Here is a 17552-nt window from a genome sequence, read left to right as displayed (position 1 = left end):
CGCCTGGCCACACTCCCAGCCATGGACCAGCTGAGCTCCCCAACAGACTACAAGGTGGACTGGGTGGAGCTTGGCTCATTTATTTAAATAAAACTCACACTTGTTTAGGAAGAGATAGACTGGATTCAACCTGAGTTCTCCCAGCCAGGTCCTCATCTACCTGAATGTGGAAAAAGTCTGTCTCCTTTCAGCAGAGGCCAGGCTTGCTGCTGTCTTGATCTCTACAGTCTGGAAGGCAACCTGTGGCTGGACCTGAGAAGTAGGGAGCATTGTGGATTCAGCAGAGATGTATTCCAAGACATGAGGCCTCCCCTCCTGGCGCCGGAGATAGCCCTGGTTCAGCAGGTGCAGGATGCAGGACAGCACGTCCACGCTGTGGCAGCAGAAGCTCAGGAACTGCACCCCTGGCCCCAACTCGCCCTTCTGACAGGCATCGATCACCTATGGCAGCAAGGGAGCCCCACTGCAGTGGCTGCAGCCCCCACGCAGCCCCTGTGCCCCCTCTGCCCGCGCCACCCCCGTACCCTGAACACCAGGTTGTCGATGTGCAGCTGCTTCTCCACCTTGAGGATGCGGGTGATGAGGCAGCACAGGACGTTCCTCTTCCTTTCCAGGGCGCTCACCTCGGCCCCCTCTGTCCGCAGGTACCTCTGCTGGGGCAGCAGCCTCAGCTGGCGGCCGGAGCTCTGGGCCAGGGCTGCCTGGTTCAGCCGCAGTGCACCTGGAGCCAGCCCCCAACCCAGGCTCAGCCAAGCCTCGAGCTGGGCCCTGAAGGAGCCCCAGGACACACGTGTGGCTGGGGGACCCAAGCTGGGCCTCCTGCGGCTGCCTGCACCACTGACCTCCCCAGCCCTGTCCCCGACATGTGGCCCTAAGCCACAGCCACGCCCACGGCCCCTGGCCCCGGCCCAAGCCCATACAGAGACCTGGGACCCACCCACCCACGCTGACCCAGGCGCCATGCATGGCCCCGGGCCCCACCCCACCCATCACCCCCAGCCCTACACTGGCCTCAGGCCCCACCCTGACACACCCTGTGCCCCGAGCACCACCACATGGACCCAGCCCCTTCACCAGCCCTACGAGCTCCTGCAGCCCCCTAAGCCCAGCACCCCCGCGGGGTTCAGGCCAGCTCCTCCCCTGGGTGCCCCAGCCCTGCACTCACCCCCTGGTGTGCAGCTCCCCACCAGGACACCCTGGCCGTGGGTCAGCGGTATCAGTGCTTGGTGCATCAGGTCAGCAGGGAGCCCTGTAGCCTGCAGCAGGGCCTCCACAGCCACCTCCTGCAGCACAGGGTTGGGAGGGCAGTGGCCAAGACTCACTGGCCACAGGCCCTGCCTAAGAATGGGATCCTGTGTCCCAAACGCCACTGGAGACCCCACCAGAAGGAAAGGGAGGACACAGCCCTGCCATGCTCCAGTCTCCACTGCCTCCCTGGCCCCTCCGTGGCTCCAGCCCCTACCTGGGCGCTGTTGAAGCACAGCAGGATGTACATCTGCAGCGTGGACACGTGCAGAACGCAGTCTCCAAACTGCAGCTCGGCGTGGCCCAGCCACGTCCACTGCAGCTGACGGGGCTTCGTGCACTCCCAGCCCAGCTGGCTCTGGCCTGCCAGGGACAGTGTCAGTGCCAGGGACGGGGACCAGCCCTGTCAGGCACTCCCAGCCCACCACCACTTGTGGCTGAGCTGCCCTGGAGGGTCTGGGCACAGCCCCGGCCACAGCACTCACTCTGCCGGCAGAAGTCAGCAAACTCATCCAGTGGGGAGCTCAGCACCGCCGGGAAAAACCTCCCAGGGTTATCCATGTAACACAGCGGGGAAACAGGCCAGCAGTGCGGGGACAGGGCCAGCACCTTCACCTCTGGCACGTCTGCCACTGCGGCTGTTCCCAGCACCTGGGCACAGGGGCACGAGGGCAGCTCAAGTCAGGCTCCGGGATCCCCGCAAGGAAAGCCGGCGGCCTCCGGCCTCCCCACGCCCCCATCCCTCTCACCTCCTCCAGACCCGCGTCCAGCTCCAGCAGCCGCTTATCCTGCTCCTGCAGCTGGAAGAGGCAGAACTGCCGCTGGAGCTCCTCCGACTCGGCCAAGTTGCTCAGCATATCTTGGGGAAAGCGGCTGGGGAAGCACAGCCCGATCTGCTCCACGATGCCTCCTTCCAGCCAAGATGGCCCTTGTGTCAGGAGCCGGTCCCCCAGGTAGTGCCTGCCATGGCCACCAGCTTCAGTCAGGGCTGGGCCAGAACCCTGTGGCCATCAGCCACCCACCAGGAGACAAACACAGGTCCGAGCCCGGCCTCATTCCATGGCACATGGGCCTGGCAGCACACACGTGTCCCCTCTCTGTCCCCAGCAGGGACTGTGATTCCACACACTGGCAGCACCCACAGACCCTCCGCACTCCATGATCCCGTAAAAGCAAAGCGGGAGCATCACTGCCACAGCAGGCCAAGCTCCCCCAGCACACCAGGCCACGCTGCACCAGGCCCCTGGTTCTGGAGACACAGCAGCCTCACCTGTAGAAGTGTTCAAAGGTGTGGGCAAACTCCAGGCCACTGAAGACAACAAAAGGCTCCAAGAACTGCTGCAGCCGCTCCAGAGGCCCCGTGCTGCCCACAGCACTGCGGAGCTCCTGGATCTGCACGTCAAGGTAGCGGGCAAACTGCTCACTCACCTGCAAGGGACAGGGCTGGCTGCAGACAGAACTCACCAGTGCCCACAGGGCCGGGATGGAGCAATGTCCCTGCAGGGAGCAGCCGGGAAACTCAGGCACTCCCAGGCAGGGGCCGAGGGTGCCCAGGCACCAGGCCAAGGCCGGAGTGTGCCAGGGCCGGGCCCACGCTGGGATGAGCAGCACGCACCTGCGCTGGGCACCGTCCGGGGTGCCAGGGCAGGGCTCTGTGGTTCAGGGGGAACAGGACACCACCCACCCAGAGCTTGCCCCAGTGCCGTGGGCCAGGGCAGCTCCCCAGCCCGTACCCAGGGCCACAGCACCGGGGCCGCGCTCCCTCGACTCACGTGCAGAGCAGTCAGGAAGGAGAGCTGCAGCAAAGCCCCCGCAAAGCCCTGGCCCAGGGCCAGCACAAAGGCGGCCTGCTGCCCAAAGAGCTCCTCCGTGGCCCCGCGCAGGCGCTGGTACAGCCGGCAGTAGCGCTCCGCAAGGTCCGGCGCCTGCCCCGCCGCCTCCAGGAACCGCTGCACCTGTGGGAGCAGCGCGAGGCCTGAGCCCGCAGCAGGACGTGCCCCTCGGAACATCCCCAGCCCTGCCCTGCCAACACCAACTGCCTGGCTCCCTGGGACTCGGGGCCCTGGTGCTGCTGTGGAGCTGCCAAGGTGGGAGCACCGCTCTGAGGGCTGGCCAGGGGCTGTGGGGGCACTACGGAAACACAGCAGCAGCCCAAGCAGGAAATAACAGCCCGACACCGGACCTGTCTCCTGGCTTGGCTGACAACTCGAGCCGTGCCAGCGTGACAAGCACAGCAGGGCTGTCCCCACATTGCTCTGTGGAGGCCAGGTACAGCCCTGTGCCTTCCCCATGCTCCCAGGGTACTGCCAGACCCCACTCCCTGCTCCAGCCACCCAGGGAAGGTCCCACACCCCTCCCAGTCAGCCCTCCAAGCTCTACCTGCTGCTGCACCACACCACGCCAGCACTGCGAGATTCCCCACAGGCCTCTCGACTTCTCCACCACCGCCTTTGCAGTCTTGGCCGGCACCTCCTTGTTCTTCCCTTCCTTCCCACCTGCCAAGGGTCAACCTCAGGCTCAGTGTGGCTCCATGGGCAGGCCCCGCACACTGACCCACCACAGCAGGGCTGGGGGGACGCTGGAGAGGCACGGCCACTGCTGGGCATGACCACAAGCATGAGCATGACCTGAGTATGACCCGGCTCAGGAGCTCCTGTGCCATAGGATGCTCCCCAGAGGAGCCCCATGGCCACAGCCTGGCACTCTGGAGCAGCGCCCGCCCAGCCCCATGGCAGAGCAGCCCCTGGCTCACCAGCTGCTCTGGTCTCCTCTGGCTCCGGGCCACCGGGGTCCACGTGCACCAGGAGCTGGGTCAGGCGCCGCACGCAGGAAGCAAAGGCAGCCCTGCGTCCTGTGGCACGGCGGGGCAGCTCCACGCTCTCCAGGTACTCACTCAGCAGCCAAGCCAGGGGACTGACACCGTCAGCGTCTGCGAGGCCAACCAGACTCAGAGCCAGGTGCCTCTGCCTGGGGCACGGCACAGGTGGGTCCCGGAGAGCGCAGGGTACCTGGGCTGGTGATGCTCTGCACCAAGGGGTTCACCAGGGCCTCCCAGAACGTCCTGCCCAGTGCCTGGGCTGCCTCGTCGTCGGGAAGGAAGCGGTTGGCAAAGCCCTGCTCGTGCTGCAGCGCCCGGTTCAGTCTGCAACAGCAACCGGGCAGCACACGGTGCCAAGGGCTGGACAACTCCCATGGGAAAGCAGAACGCAGTGGTGGCTCCCTGCTCTGCCCTTTGCCAAGGCACCGTGGCTTGCTGGCCCCACTAGCCCCCAGCAGCCAGGAAGGGCCCCTTGCTGTCTCTGGGGCCTGCCCCCAATGGCCCTTGGGGCCTCGCACCTCCTGCCAAATGGGGGCTGTGCAGTGCCTGTGGCCACGAGATCCTGCTGTCCCTGGCCAACCTCTGTCAGGTCGTGCCAGCCCTGGGGGGACTGGCATCCTGCTCTGGGGGGTTAGCCCAGCTTAAACCCAGATGATCCCAAGGTGGCCTGGCCAGGAAGCACCTCTGGTGGCCAGGAAGGAGGAGGGGCCCCTCCCATCCAGGTGGCACAGCAGCTGCTCCTTTCCCAGCCCTGCAGTCCCCTCACAGGCTGCCAGCCATGTCCCCCCCTCGGGACACCAGGGGGGCACAGCCAGGACACAACTCACCTGCCAAAGAGCTGCAGTAGCCGCCCCCGGTCTCGGCAGATCTCCTGGCTCCAGGCATGAGCCCGAGCAGTGCAGGAGAGGAACGTCCGCCGGCACAGCTGCTCCTTGAAGATGGGCCAGAAGGTGGGCTTGGGACCCAGCACCTCGATGCCACGCACACGTGTGTCGATGCCACCCTACAGGACAGCGGGACCCTCAGTTCCTGGGGCACGGCCCCGACGCCCCACACTGCCCGCTCCCAGGCCCAGCCCCGGCTCCTCTACCTGCTGGCACCGCTTCACCCGGATCTGGATGACGGGCCAGAAGCGAGTCATGTTCTCCAGCAAGATCACTCTGCTGTCCGAGGGCAGGATGGTCACCTGCAGGGAGGCACTGAGCCCTCAGCGTGACAGGCAGCCCAAGGAGGCTCCCACAGCACAGCTCCTGCCATTCCCACCTCCCCGAGGGCACCTCCCAGCGCCTCACTCCACAGCCAGACCCCCACCGGGACTCACCGCATTGAGCTCCGTCCTGATCGTGGCAGGGCTGTCCCCGCCCAGCACCACGACCCTCGATGGCATATAGCTGGAGTCCTCGCTGGCCACCAGCATGCTCAGCTCCCTGCAGCACAGCAAACACGAGGCTGCCCAGCCATCCCTGCCTCCCTGCCCTAACCCTGACATCACCACGCCCTGCCGCTCACATCCCGCTGGCCCCAGCACAGGGACACGGCACAGATCCCCAAAGCCCTCTCCTCCACACACAGCCCTGCCGGCCCAGCCCCACCTGATCACCACTCCACACTGCATGTGCACAGTGATGAAGTGGGAGCCGGTGCTGCCGTTCGACTCCCAATAGGTCCTGGGGTTCCTGTCCATGAGCTTGCTGGCCTGGTGCGAGTTGGAAGAGACCTGCACCTTCTCCCAACACTTGTGCTCCTTCACCTCCATGCTGGAGCCTGTGGACAGAGCACAAGGAGCTTCCAGCCACCAAGCCTGGGCTCAACTCCCCCTGCCTCCACTCACCTTGGCACAGGTTGTGCAGGAAGACATCAAAGAAGGGGATGCTGATGGGCTGGTGGCTCCGGCGGTGCTCCTCAATCTGTCCCAGGACCAGCTGTGGGATGGAGCAAGGCTCTTACCAGGGGCCCCAGGTCCTCCTCCCCTCAGCCCCCACAGGGCTGTGCCAGGCGGAGAGCACAAGGCCGTCCCTCAGCAGCAGGGACAGACCGATGCCCCCAGACCCAAATCCCCAGGCAGCCGTGACTCCCCAGGCCCACCTGGATGCAGCCAGACAAGATGCTGCTCGTCAGCTTCTTGTAGAGGCTGGCATACTTCTCACACTCCGTCACCAGGTCGAGCAGGGCCGGCGCCAACGACGGGACCGTGCTGTGCTTTTCCAGGGCTTTGGACAGAGCCTCGTGGGTGCCCACGTGGCACATCACCACCACACAGTCCTTGCTGGCACTGCCCAGGCGGTACAGGAAGCCAACGACCTCCTGCAGCACCTACTGAGACGCAGCCGTGAGCAGACGGGGCACTGCTGGCAACTCCCTGGGGCCCCCCAGCAGCCGGAGCTTCACCTCCATTCCCCTCATCCCAACCCCACCAGCACCCACCAGAGCCTGCCCAGGCACAGCCAGGCTGGGCACGTGGCCACCAAGACAGGGACGTGGCCAGGACAGCCGCTCCCCACCTCTCCCAGCACCTCGGACACAAGGCCAGGCTGCCACCAGCGGGGCCCTGCTTGCCCAGCCTGGCTGAGGCACAGCCAGCACAGCCACCCTGCCTGCCGGGAGTCCCGGGGCCCCCTCACCTCCCAGCTGCTGCTGTGCGTGATCAGGAAGGACACACAGGGCTCCACACACTCATGCCAGGGCAGCACATCCTCCTGGTAACTGTCCAGGAACTTGTTCAGGATCCTGGGTGATGGAGGGGGCCTGCTCAGGCCGGGGCGCAGGGACAGCAGTGCTTACAGGCAGCCCTGCTTCCCTGCCCCACCTGGAAGGCACCTCTCGGGGACTGGGAACCAAGGCTCCCCTGGTACCTTGCACACTCCACCAGCACCCAGGCATGTCCTCTGCTGCCCCTGCATGTCCCCACCAGCACCCAGGCACAGCTGCTGTGGCCCCACGTGGCCCTGTGCCCCAGGACACACCAATCAGCACCTGCCTACGTGCTGGGGTGAGCCTGCCCCCAGTGAAGAACGCCCCCACCAGGACCCACAAACATGCCCTGTGTTGCTCCCCAACATGACCACCAGCACTCACACACCTGCTCAGGGGGTCCCAGACTCTCCCCCAGTCGCCCTGCACCCACCTGAGGCTGCTCAGGCTCACAGCCTTCTCTGTCCCCAGCAGCTCCAAGCTGCGCAGCAACAGCCTGAAGCAGCTGCGGTCCTGCAGCAGCTGGGCCACCTGGCCAGAGGGAACAGGGCCTTCGCTGCAGAGCTGCCGTTCCAGGGCCACCACCACCTCCTTGGACAAGACGCCATCGTCCAGGCCACCCAGCAGCATCTGCACGCCCTTCGGGTCCAACAGGACGTCTCTGCCTGCCATGACAAGGACACGTGAGCCCAGCCCAGGCACTCACTCGAGTGGCAGCAGCCCCTCAGGGTGCTCTGTCCTGTCGGGCCAGGCAGCCCTGCCCGTGGCACCCGCGGGGCAGGGTGGGCAGCACGGTACCTGCTGCCTCCGGGCCCAGGGGCAGCCCGTGCTCTGCCAGGCGATTGATGGCGCTGAGGGCCAGCACTGCCTGGGGGCAGCCGCTGCTCTGCCCGGCCCTCCAGCAGCTCTGCAGCACCGCCAGGAGATCGCAGCTCGCCAGCTGCTCCGCCAGGCCCCGGTGCCCATCCATCAGCATGTTCACCACCAGCAGGCCGTTCTGCACCCCTGAGGAGCCCCTGCAGGGACACAGCCGTGTCACTCTCCTCCCCCAGGCACAGAACAAGCCACCTGCCCGCCCTGCCCGTCCTTCCCCCCAACCTCAGCCGCTCTCCACACTCTGCCCCTACCCTGGGACCCTCTGCATGGTGCTCAGGGCAGCAGGGATGCTACTCAGCAGGCTGGCAGAGCCCTTGCTGGAGGCAGAGCCAATGCTGGCAAAGATCTCCCGCATCATCTGTGCATCGCCGTGGTTCCAGGGCAAGCACTTCCCTCCAGCACCTCCCGGCTCAGCGTCCGCAGCTCCCACCAGCACCTTCAGGGCCTGCAAGGACGAGAGCAGCGCACAAGGCAGCGGCCCCTCCACCACGCCCGGGGCAGCCCGCGCGCCCCTGCCCACCCCCGGCATCCCCCGGGCACTCACCGCCAGCCCGGCCTGCTGCACCAGGGCGGAGCAGCCGTGCTGCTGCATGCAGGCCAGCACGGCCCGCACGCCGCCCTCCGTGGCAAAGGGCACGCGCCACTCGTACCGGGCCAGCAGCACGGCCAGCAGCCGCAGCGTCACCGCCACCAGCGCCTTCTCTGCCACCTCCGTGCTCAGCAGCTCCACTGACACCTGCACCAGCTTCTCCCTGCATGCGACAGGACACCTCAGGCAGAGCCTCCTTGGGCCCTGCCAGCCACCTCCTTCCCGCCCACGCTGCAGCTGAGACAGCCCCGCCAATGAGCCTGCCTGGGACCAAGGGACACAAAATCCACCTTTCCTCTTGCACATACCATCCTTCACACTCCCACTCCTCCAGGTCCCCCACCCTGCCCACAGGGCCCTCCCCAGCCAGCAGGAGGAGTGTGCAGTACCCCAGCACTCACCCAGCACTCCCGGTGCCCAGCCCACCCTGGGCTGTGCCGACTTGCTGCTCCAGCTTGGGCTCCTCCTCCAGCATCTTCAGGATGTGCTTGAGCCCAGCTAAGCGCAGCCCCACCGCTGAGCTGCTGCTCTGGATCACGTCCACCACAGCTGCAACCTTGGCCAGCGAGCCGCTCTCACTCAGCCCCTTGGAGCTGCCCAGTGCTGGCCGGAGGGACAGAGGCGTCAGGGCAGCGGTGACACCTCCAGCAGCTCCCAGGGTGCCACACACCCACACACCCAGCACCCACAGGCACCCCCACTTCAGGCAGCCCTGGCTGCGTGGCCCCCATGCCCTGCCCAGAGCCTTCCCCTGTGGAGGCAGCAGTGCTCAGCAGTGCTGCTGCCAGCACTGCACCTCTGCCCCAGCTGTCCGTGGCAGGACATTACCTTGGCTCTGCTCCTCCGTCACCTCTGGCAAGAACACCCCTTCCCTCTCCAAGAGCTCGCCGAACAGCTGGGAATCTGACTTCACTGCCACTTCACTGCGGCCTTGGGGCGGCCCTGGGGCTGCAGAAAGGTCTCCCTCCGCTGCCTTGGCCATCATGCCTTCAGAACCGGTGCTCCTGTCACCCTCTGAGGACGCTGTGGTTCTCCCTCCACCATCCTGCTCTGCCCCTCTCCCGAGGAAGTGTCTGGCGTAGACATGGGAGCCGCGCAGGTCACGCAGAGAGCTGCCCTGGCACCGCTTCTCCAGGACCTGCAGCACCTTCTGGGCCAGCTCCGCAGGTACCGACAGACGCATCAGGGCTTCTTCATCCACCTGCGACAGCCACGCCCACGGGGGCAAGTTAATCTCGGGCTCGCCACGCAGCCCAGGCCCTTGTGGCGGCCACTGGCACAAGGGACAGAAAGGCTGCACTGCCAGAGCTGCCCAGGGCTGCTTCCCACTGCCACCCTCCCCTGCCTGTCCCCAGCCCAACTCCCACCAGCCCACACCTCCCCACGCGTGCTCACCACCCAACTGCAACTGGCAGAATGACCCCACGGCCTTGCCTCGCCTGCCCAAACCCTGCTGGACAGTCATCTTCCCGTCAGGGGACACTGCCTTTCCTCTCATCTCCACTCACTGCTCTGCTGGGCCAAGCTCTCCAAGCTTTTGCTGTCCCCACTCACCCTCCCATTTCTGCCCCGTTCAGGCTGTCCCTGCACAGCTCACACTTGCCATCTCCTCTCGGCCTGCTCCCTTCCCTAATGTTCCCTTTGCTCCTCCCTCCCATTTCCCTGCTGCAGGCACTGGCCCCTACCTGCTCTCCCTGGTGCTGCTGGATCAGACAGGTGATCTCTTTCTGCTCCTGTGCTTCCAGCTTCCTCACAAAGAAGAGCAGCTCCCACCATTCGGCACGGCTCAGTGTGTCTGCAGCCTTGGGCAGCCGCTGCCCCAGGTAAGGCAGGGAGTAAAGCCCCCCCAAGGGCTTGCACAGGAATGGCTGTGGAACTGCAGGGGAGCAGAGCAAGGAAGGGCACTGTCAACTCTGCCGTCTCCCCCCTCCTCTGCTGCACACTCCTCATTCCCCAAGGAAAGAACTCATGCTGGGCAGAAGAAGTCCCCAGCTTGCTGGGAGAAAGGAAGGTGACAGGAGGGCAGTGGGAGAGTTGGAACATGCTTGAAGGAGACCGATGGGCTGCTCACCTGCTCTCAGTCTGTGGTTTCGTGTCAGGGTGTTCACCTTCTCCTGGCCCTCAAGCTCCTTTTGTTCTGAAGGGCCAATGATCTCGACCATGTGCCAGTGAACCCAGTACGTACAGCCCAGAGCTTGCCAGTACACCTGAAGAGGAGAGCCCAGAACACACCTAGCTGGTAGAAGACAAGTCCAACCCCACTGTCCCCATGTCCCCCAAGTCCAACCCCACTGTCCCCATGCAAGACTGCACAGGAGAGCAGACACGCCCCTTGGCAACGCCTGCTCCCCCAGTAGCGATACCTGCACCGGGGGCATGCCGTCATTGCTGCGGCGGAAGTCGCCCTCGTCGCCGGCGCTGACCTGCTCGTAGTCCTCGAGCATGCGCACCCTCATGCCGCTCACCAGCGTGGCCTGCACGTACTCCACGTAGCTGCTGCGGCTGGGGAAGGCCGAGCGCGTCTTGAAGGTCACAGGCTCCTTTGCTGGGGACGTGGAGGCTGCTTTGGCAGCAGTGCTGGCCGGGGTCTTGTGCTGGAAGATGGAGCGGGCAGGGCGAGGCTGCAGGTCCCGTTGCGGGAGCGGCTCTGCCTTGTGCCTGTGGCTCCAGCCCATCACGTGCACCAGCTCCGAGATGAGGTTTGCCATGGCCATGCTGAACTCAAACTCCTGCTTCACACAGCTCCTCTCCTCAGGGATAGGGCTGGGCACAACACAGCCCTGCTGCTCCTCTCCCTGCTCCACACCACTGCTCAGCTTGTCCAGGAGAGAAGTCACACACAGGTAGTGCTTCACCAGCACAAACAGCTGCTTCCCAGGGATCTGCAACAAGCACAGCTCTCACACTCTGACCTAAACTAGTTACTGACTCACTGACTGACTCACACTCAGCCTGCAGATCACCTCTAGCCCCCAGCTCTCTCTGAGCCACCAGCTCATTCCCAGTCAGGCTCCCGTGAGAGCTCCAGACTGGCTGGCAGCAGCAGAGACCTCTCAGACCACCCTCCCCTCCCTGCTCACAGACCAGGCTCTCCAGGTGCCTCTGCACCACCCCCAGCCTCTCACCAGGCCCAGGTCCTGTGCCAGCTCTCCCACAGCCAGTCTTGCTCACCTGCCCACCTTCAACTCCCCTCTTGTCCCAGCAAGTTGCCAGCCCTGGCCCCCACTCCCACCCCTCCTGGCCCCTCATGCCCCGCAGGTCCAGGGCTGGTGGCAGGTCTGTCGCTACCTGCGGGAGGTGAATCCCCTCGAAGGACATGCAGTGCTCTGCAGAGGACATGATCTCAGCAAACAGCTCCAGCAAGGTGCAGCGACTGTCAAAGTCCATGTGCTGCTCAATGCCATCCTGCTGGCTCAGGGACAGCAGCACATAGGCCCAGATTCCTGCAACAACATCAAAAACTCTTCAGGCCCCAGAAAGACAACCCTCACCCCACCCTCCCTGCGAGAGACAGAGCTGCAGGGAAGGAACAGCTTTGCTGCTCAGTGTCACCTGATCCACGTTCTATCCCTTCCTCTGGAGTGGCAACATTTTGCTTCACGGTGTACTTTTTCTACCCCTAAAGCTGTGAGATTCTCACAAAGCAGCAACTCCAAATAACTGATTCCACAACAGGGTCCCAGGGAAGAAAGGAAGTCAGGTTTTAACCTGAATCAGCCCCTCATCTGCCCCACTGCAGAGCTGCATGAACTCAGGCACTAGGACAGGGAAAGCCACATCTCCTGTGGGATACACCACAACCAGCAACCTTCCAGGTGCACCCAAGTCTCATCATGCACTTTCAAGCCATGGCAGCTCCTCTTAAATGAGAGAACTGGATGAGGACCAGCCTCTACCCACCAGGGTTGTGTCAAGCCCTTTGGCACTGGTCTTCATTGCAATGGCAAAGGCCATTGCATGGCCTTCATGGAAGGAGATTTTCTGTTCCTCTAAGTGTATCCAGCCAAGGACCTTTCACCGCAAAAAGTTAAAGTAAGAAGGAAGCCGTAAACAAGAACATGAAGAATCACAAACCTGACAAATGCTAATGGATGCAGTGAGGAGAAACAAATCTGGTCAGTCATAACAATTAGTAAGGACATCTGGACAACAATTAGTAAGGACATCTGGCATGTGAGAATGATTATTTTTCAGTAAGATTATCTGATTAACTGGAATTGGCAAGGAACACAAAAGGGGGTGCAGCGAAAGGGCCATAAAAGGTGCCAGTCATGTTTAAACCACGGCTGGTCAGTGTGTTTGTCTGACAGCCCTGTACCTGACTGACACAGTTTGTCCCACTTTCTTATTGAATCTTTACTAAGTCTCTCTCTACCCTGTGTGTGTGCTGCAAAGACCGAGTGCTAGCTGCTGGTGAGACCTGCATGTGTGACATTTGGTACCACGAACTGGAGCCTCACTGGGGGTGTGGGAGCCCTGTGGAGTCAGTCAGTGGAGTGAGTGACAGTTGGAGGTGCTATCATTCTCTGGATCAAATCACGTATTTGAGCTTGGAGTGCCAGTTATCAGGAAGACTGGTGTACAGCTGACCCAGAGCAAATTACTCAGTTCTGATCAAGTGTGTAGGAGTCCCTGGTCTGACATGCCAGCTACTGAGGGAAGTGCAAGGGTCTCTCCAGTGCTAGTGCCTGGAGTTGGCAGGATCCTCAGTCATCAGATACTGGGGAGAGGACAGTCTGTGTTTTGAAGAACAGCTGCTGGAAGGGAGGCAAGTGAGGAGTTCAGCACCAGCAGCTGAAGCAGGACTGCAGTGCCTGGGGCCAGTGGGAAAGGGTGACTGTCTGCATCTTTCCCAACCCTGCTGTGCATGTAACTCATTAGCAAAACTTCATGCTGGAATAGCAAGTAGGAGGTCCTGGGTCCGGACCAAGGAATGAGGTGGGTGGTACTGGAAGTCCCAAGGGATGTGTGAATGTGGACTGTGGAACAAAAGTGCTACAGGTTTATTAGCAAGCATCAGGTTTTAACAAACCAATGAGCAGGGGGATCCCTGAGACTGGTAGAAGGGCTTGGATCCAGGCACATGTTCAGGAGAGAGGGGCCATGATGGAACCCAAGGGATCCATGAATGTGTGTGTACTTGTGAACCTGGAAAATGCAGTGTGTGCTGGCTGGAGTGACCTTCTGTCTCTGCTGGACGAAGAGCAGGAGGGGAGACAGCTGGCTGTGCTTGTGTTTATGTGAGTGCTGTGTGTGTTGTCAGAGTCCTGCCTGTGTCTGTGCTCCAGGATGGGCAATCAGCTTTGCTACTGGTTGAACCTGCAAATGGGAAACTGGCAGCTGCATCTCTCAGCTTGAGAAACTACAGATTCTCCAGGCTGGGCTCCAGCAGTGGAGCAGGAGAGGTGCTGGGGCTGCTATAGGAGCCTTTACATTCCTTCACTCTCCAAAGAGTTAATCAGCATCCCAGCTCAGAAACCTGGCAGGGGAAAGAGTTTCTAACTCCAAGAGCAGTCCAGACAACTGCAACCATGGAAGTCTGGAAGATCCAGACTGATTCTTCCCCTTTTGCCAAGAAGCCCTGAGACAGGCTGCTTCCCAGGCATCTGACCCCTCCCAAAGGCCTGGCACCCCTCAGCTGCCCAGCAACCCCTCCTCAGTGGCACTGAGCAGGAGCAGCCCCCACCTGCATCATGTGCACCCAGAGCGCGCAGCATCTCGCCGGCGCTGCGGCGGATCTGCTTCTCCCTGTGGCACAGCATTGTCGTCAGCAGGTCCAGGGCTCCCGCCTCCCTGAAGGCGCCCGCCAGGGAGCTGATGCTGGCGTAGGCGCCCAGCACGTGCACCGTGCTCAGGATGGAGCACTGGGGTGTCCCGGCCTCGGCCACCTGGCGCCCGGCTCGCTGCACCAGGCTCCTGACATCGGCCTTCATCTCCAGCAGCGAGGCTTCGTCCAGCGAGGCGTCTGTGGCCAACGGACCGGGCGCCTTCTCCTCTTTCAGCCGCGGCCCTTCCGGCCTCCTCTGGCCCAGCAGCGCCGGGCAGCTGGCACAGACCTCTTCTGCAGACATCCACATGGAGATGTTCTCTGCCTTGGTCTCTCCAGAGGAGGCACTGCTGCCGCCCGCTGCTCTCTCTTCCAAGCTAACAACGCTCCAGCGGACCAGGTATTCTGGCCGGTCGTCGTGGCCTCGCCGCTGCTGGAGCAGCTTCTCTGGGTGGGCCTGCAGTTTGGGCCCCAGCTGCACAAGCAGGGTGCCATTGTGCTTCTCATTCACCATGGCAGCAGATGTGTCTGCAGAGACAGAGTGGAAGCAGAAGCTGGGGAGGTGGCTGAGGCATGCTATGGCTAGAGAGCCATGTTCCTGTGTGTCACAGTGCTGGTGATATGGCAATGCAGCCATTAAAATGTGCTTTTATACTGGCTGTACCCAAGGACAGTGCTGTACAACCCTAACACAGCAAGTATGAAATATGGCTCAATTTCTCCTTAGAAAGCCACATATATATAGTTACAAGATAACAGGGCAAAACACAGTGATTTCTGGACTGTCAAACAGACTGTGGGCACGGCAGGAATACGGACAGCAGTGCCCAGGAAGGACAGCTTTCCCCAGGAAGCTCAGCTATAACACCTGGCTGCGTGCTGATGGAGTGAGCTACCCGAGCCACGCAGAGCCCACATGCTGGATCAGGAGGCCAGCGCAAGTCTGCGCTGGAGGGCTCCGCTGCACATCACCCAGCCGGGACCGGGACACGGTGAGGGACAGGCCGGTGCCCGGAGCACACATGCGAAAGGCAGGCGGCATGGCACTGCCATCCCCGTGGAGGAGGGTTCGTGCGGGCCGGCCGCGCCAGCGGTAGCATCAAAGCTCCTTCCAGGCGCGGGCAAAGCGGGAGCTCGCCGGGCACGGAGCTCTGGACCCGGCCCGGTTCGGCTGCCGCACCCTTTGCCCGGCCGGCCGGAGGCCGCGACCGAAGCCTTCCCTAAACGGCCCGGGCCCGTCCCGGGTCGGCTCCGCTCGGGGCGCTCTCCGGCCGCGCCCGGCCGTGCCCGGCCCGCCGCCCTCCCTCCGCCGCGGGGCCGCGCCGGGGCCGCCGCGTTACCTCCGGCACCGCTCCCGCGCCGCTCCGGCCGCGGGCGCCTGCGCAGACTCCGCCCGACGGCGGCCGTGAGGGCTGGGCCTGGGCGGGCGGCAGCGGGGAACTCGGACGGGCGCTGCGGGACTGGGGGCAGCGCTGGGGGCTGAATGAGGCACAGGGAGCACAGCGTGGCACTTGGGGCGCAGAGGGACGGGGCAGGGTGGGACAGGGAAGGCGGCGAGGGAAGGACGCAGCAGCAGTCGGCGGTAGAAGTGGGGCCAGGGAGCAGTGAGGCGCTACCGGGGCTGGGAGGAGATGATGTCAATGATTCGCAGCTCTTCCCGTCCGCTTGCCTTCACTCCTCCACAAGCTGAAGGTGAGAGAAGAGCTCGGGTGTCCTACAGCTAGGTTTGACACGACTGTGCCAATTGACCACACCGGGTCACCCACCAAACTCGAACTCAAGCCAAGGCAATCCAGAGCCCCACACTCATCTCTCCCACCAATCCCACTTCAGCCAGGGACTGAACACAGCAGAACTTGACCCGTGGGAAAGTGAGGAAAGGCCCGGTGCATAAAAGACATCAGTAATACGACAGCAGTGGCATGAAAAACACTTTATTTGCCCCGGGCATCACTCCACTGCTTTGACCCGTGGCAGGTTGACATAGCTTTTCATGGGTGGGAGAGGCTTGATCTTACGCCCGGCCCAGCCACCCTTGCGGTGCCACAAGCCCGTGTGTGGGCGCTTGCCCAGCCAGCGGTTCCGGCCCGCCTTCCCGATCACCCGCTTGTTGTGATCCACGTTGGACACTCGGCCCACCGTGGCCACGCAGGTCTCCAGCACCTAGCGGACAGAGAAGAGCTGCAGCCCTCCATGAGGACACACGGTTGCAATGCCCAGGCAGTTGAGCCAGGGGCAGCACAGCTCCTTTACCTGCATATGCCTTTTGGACGGCAGCTGCACGATGGCTGTCCCATTCACTTTCCGCAGCAGCACCCCACAAGTCCCTGCAGCAGGCAAGAGAGGAGGCAGCTGCCTTGAGCAGCAGGACAAAGTATCCCACTGTGTGACAAGCACGTCCTCATGCTGGTAACTCCCCAAAGCCCCCCCACTGTTGTACTAAATGCAGCACTTCTTGATGAAGACAGAGCCTTGAGGAATCAACAGGGCAGAGCTGCCCCTGCTTTTCAGGAGGGATGTGTTGCACTCTAACATGAGAAGATGGCAACTCCCTGTCACTGGCCACCCTGCCATCCTCTCCACCTGTGCTCAGCCAAACCCCTACAAACAGTGGGTTCCCTGTGTGGGGACATACCAGCTGCCCGGATGTACTGCGCTCCCTTCCCAGGGTGGCTCTCCAGGTTGCAGATCAGCGTGCCAACAGGAAGAGCCCCCAGTGGGTACGCGTCTCCTTCACTGGCTGACACTGGAAGACAGAAGCTGACAAGTTGGGCAAGGAGCAGCCAATGAGCCCCTGGCAAGACCAGCACAGCTGCCCCTGGCCCTGGCGTGCACCTGCCATCCTACTAATGTGAGGTGAGTTCGTGATGCTGTTCCCTGGCTGCATGTTCTCCGTGGCAATGATCCAGCGCTTGCGGTTGCCGCCGGCCACCAGGGCGATGTCAGCCGACCTGCAGGGAGAACCCGCGGCGGGGGTGAGCAGGGGGGCAGGCTGGCGCGACTGCCCGGGCCCGGGGCCGAGCCCGCACTCCGCACTTGCCTGCAAGGGTCGTATCGGACGCTGATGACCTTCTCGGTGAAGGGCTCCGACGGGGCCCCCTCCTCGTAGCGCAGGCGCTGGAAGTCGATCATGCGGTAGCGCCGCTTGTGTCCCCCACCGATTCCCCGCACACGCACGCGGCCTGCGGGACACGGGAGCGGCTGCAGGCGGGATCTCCTGCGCCCAGCCGGCCCCAGCAGCCCGCCAGCCCACCCGCCCACCTGTGTGGTCGCGGCCGCCCGTCTTCTTCATGCCCACGGGCCGCACGGTGTACTTGGCCCGGCATTTCCACAGCGGGTCGGTGGTGCAGCGCGGCGCCGAGCCGCCCAGCCCGCGGCAGGCGGCAGGCGCCGACACCGGCCCCGGCAGCCAGGGCTGGGGGCCGGACGGCAGCGCCGGGGGCCGGGCCCGGCGGGGGCCCGCCGACAGCAGGAGAGCCCCGAAGGCGCGGCAGAGCCCCAGCGCCGCCATGGCCGCGGGAAGGCGCCGCCGGACGGGGCGGGGCCGCCGCGGGCCTGAGCTGGGG

At 63.4% G+C, this 17552-nt stretch overlaps 2 protein-coding genes across 4 annotated transcripts; both read right to left on the bottom strand.

Annotated features, from left to right (window-relative positions):
• Positions 1 to 60: 60 nt before the first annotated feature.
• On the bottom strand, positions 61 to 15342 carry LOC128786525 (cullin-9-like). Of its 3 annotated transcripts, XM_053939835.1 has the most exons (30): positions 15327 to 15342; positions 13906 to 14514; positions 11508 to 11662; positions 10583 to 11101; positions 10291 to 10426; positions 9905 to 10095; positions 9048 to 9420; positions 8621 to 8822; positions 8175 to 8382; positions 7882 to 8075; positions 7553 to 7770; positions 7188 to 7419; positions 6685 to 6790; positions 6149 to 6376; positions 5895 to 5985; positions 5656 to 5827; positions 5385 to 5490; positions 5154 to 5249; positions 4891 to 5066; positions 4254 to 4387; positions 3998 to 4174; positions 3625 to 3740; positions 3018 to 3200; positions 2516 to 2673; positions 1995 to 2205; positions 1731 to 1896; positions 1463 to 1608; positions 1166 to 1283; positions 525 to 721; positions 61 to 441 (listed from the first exon to the last, which is right to left on the bottom strand). In XM_053939835.1, exons 2-30 carry the CDS (start codon positions 14498 to 14500, stop codon positions 157 to 159), a joined length of 5889 nt encoding a protein of 1962 aa, XP_053795810.1. In that variant the 5' UTR covers positions 14501 to 14514; positions 15327 to 15342; the 3' UTR covers positions 61 to 156. The 3 variants fall into 3 exon arrangements, with proteins under 3 accessions (XP_053795810.1, XP_053795809.1, XP_053795811.1); XM_053939834.1 differs by lacking the exon at positions 15327 to 15342 and having other exon boundaries at positions 13906 to 15007; XM_053939836.1 differs by lacking the exon at positions 15327 to 15342 and having other exon boundaries at positions 184 to 441; positions 525 to 650; positions 13906 to 15007.
• A 562-nt stretch (positions 15343 to 15904) lies between these two features.
• Positions 15905 to 17527, bottom strand: MRPL2 (mitochondrial ribosomal protein L2). Its single transcript, XM_053937171.1, has 6 exons — positions 17248 to 17527; positions 17027 to 17168; positions 16822 to 16937; positions 16622 to 16732; positions 16240 to 16313; positions 15905 to 16149 (listed from the first exon to the last, which is right to left on the bottom strand). The coding sequence occupies exons 1-6, from the start codon at positions 17495 to 17497 to the stop codon at positions 15937 to 15939; spliced, it is 906 nt and encodes a 301-aa protein (XP_053793146.1). The 5' UTR covers positions 17498 to 17527; the 3' UTR covers positions 15905 to 15936.
• Positions 17528 to 17552: the final 25 nt, after the last annotated feature.

The sequence above is a fragment of the Vidua chalybeata genome, chromosome 3, assembly GCF_026979565.1.
Source record: "Vidua chalybeata isolate OUT-0048 chromosome 3, bVidCha1 merged haplotype, whole genome shotgun sequence".
In the NCBI taxonomy this organism is placed as follows: domain Eukaryota; kingdom Metazoa; phylum Chordata; class Aves; order Passeriformes; family Viduidae; genus Vidua; species Vidua chalybeata.
The sequence above is the reverse complement of the archived record's forward strand: the minus strand, read 5'-3'. Positions and strand labels throughout refer to the sequence as shown.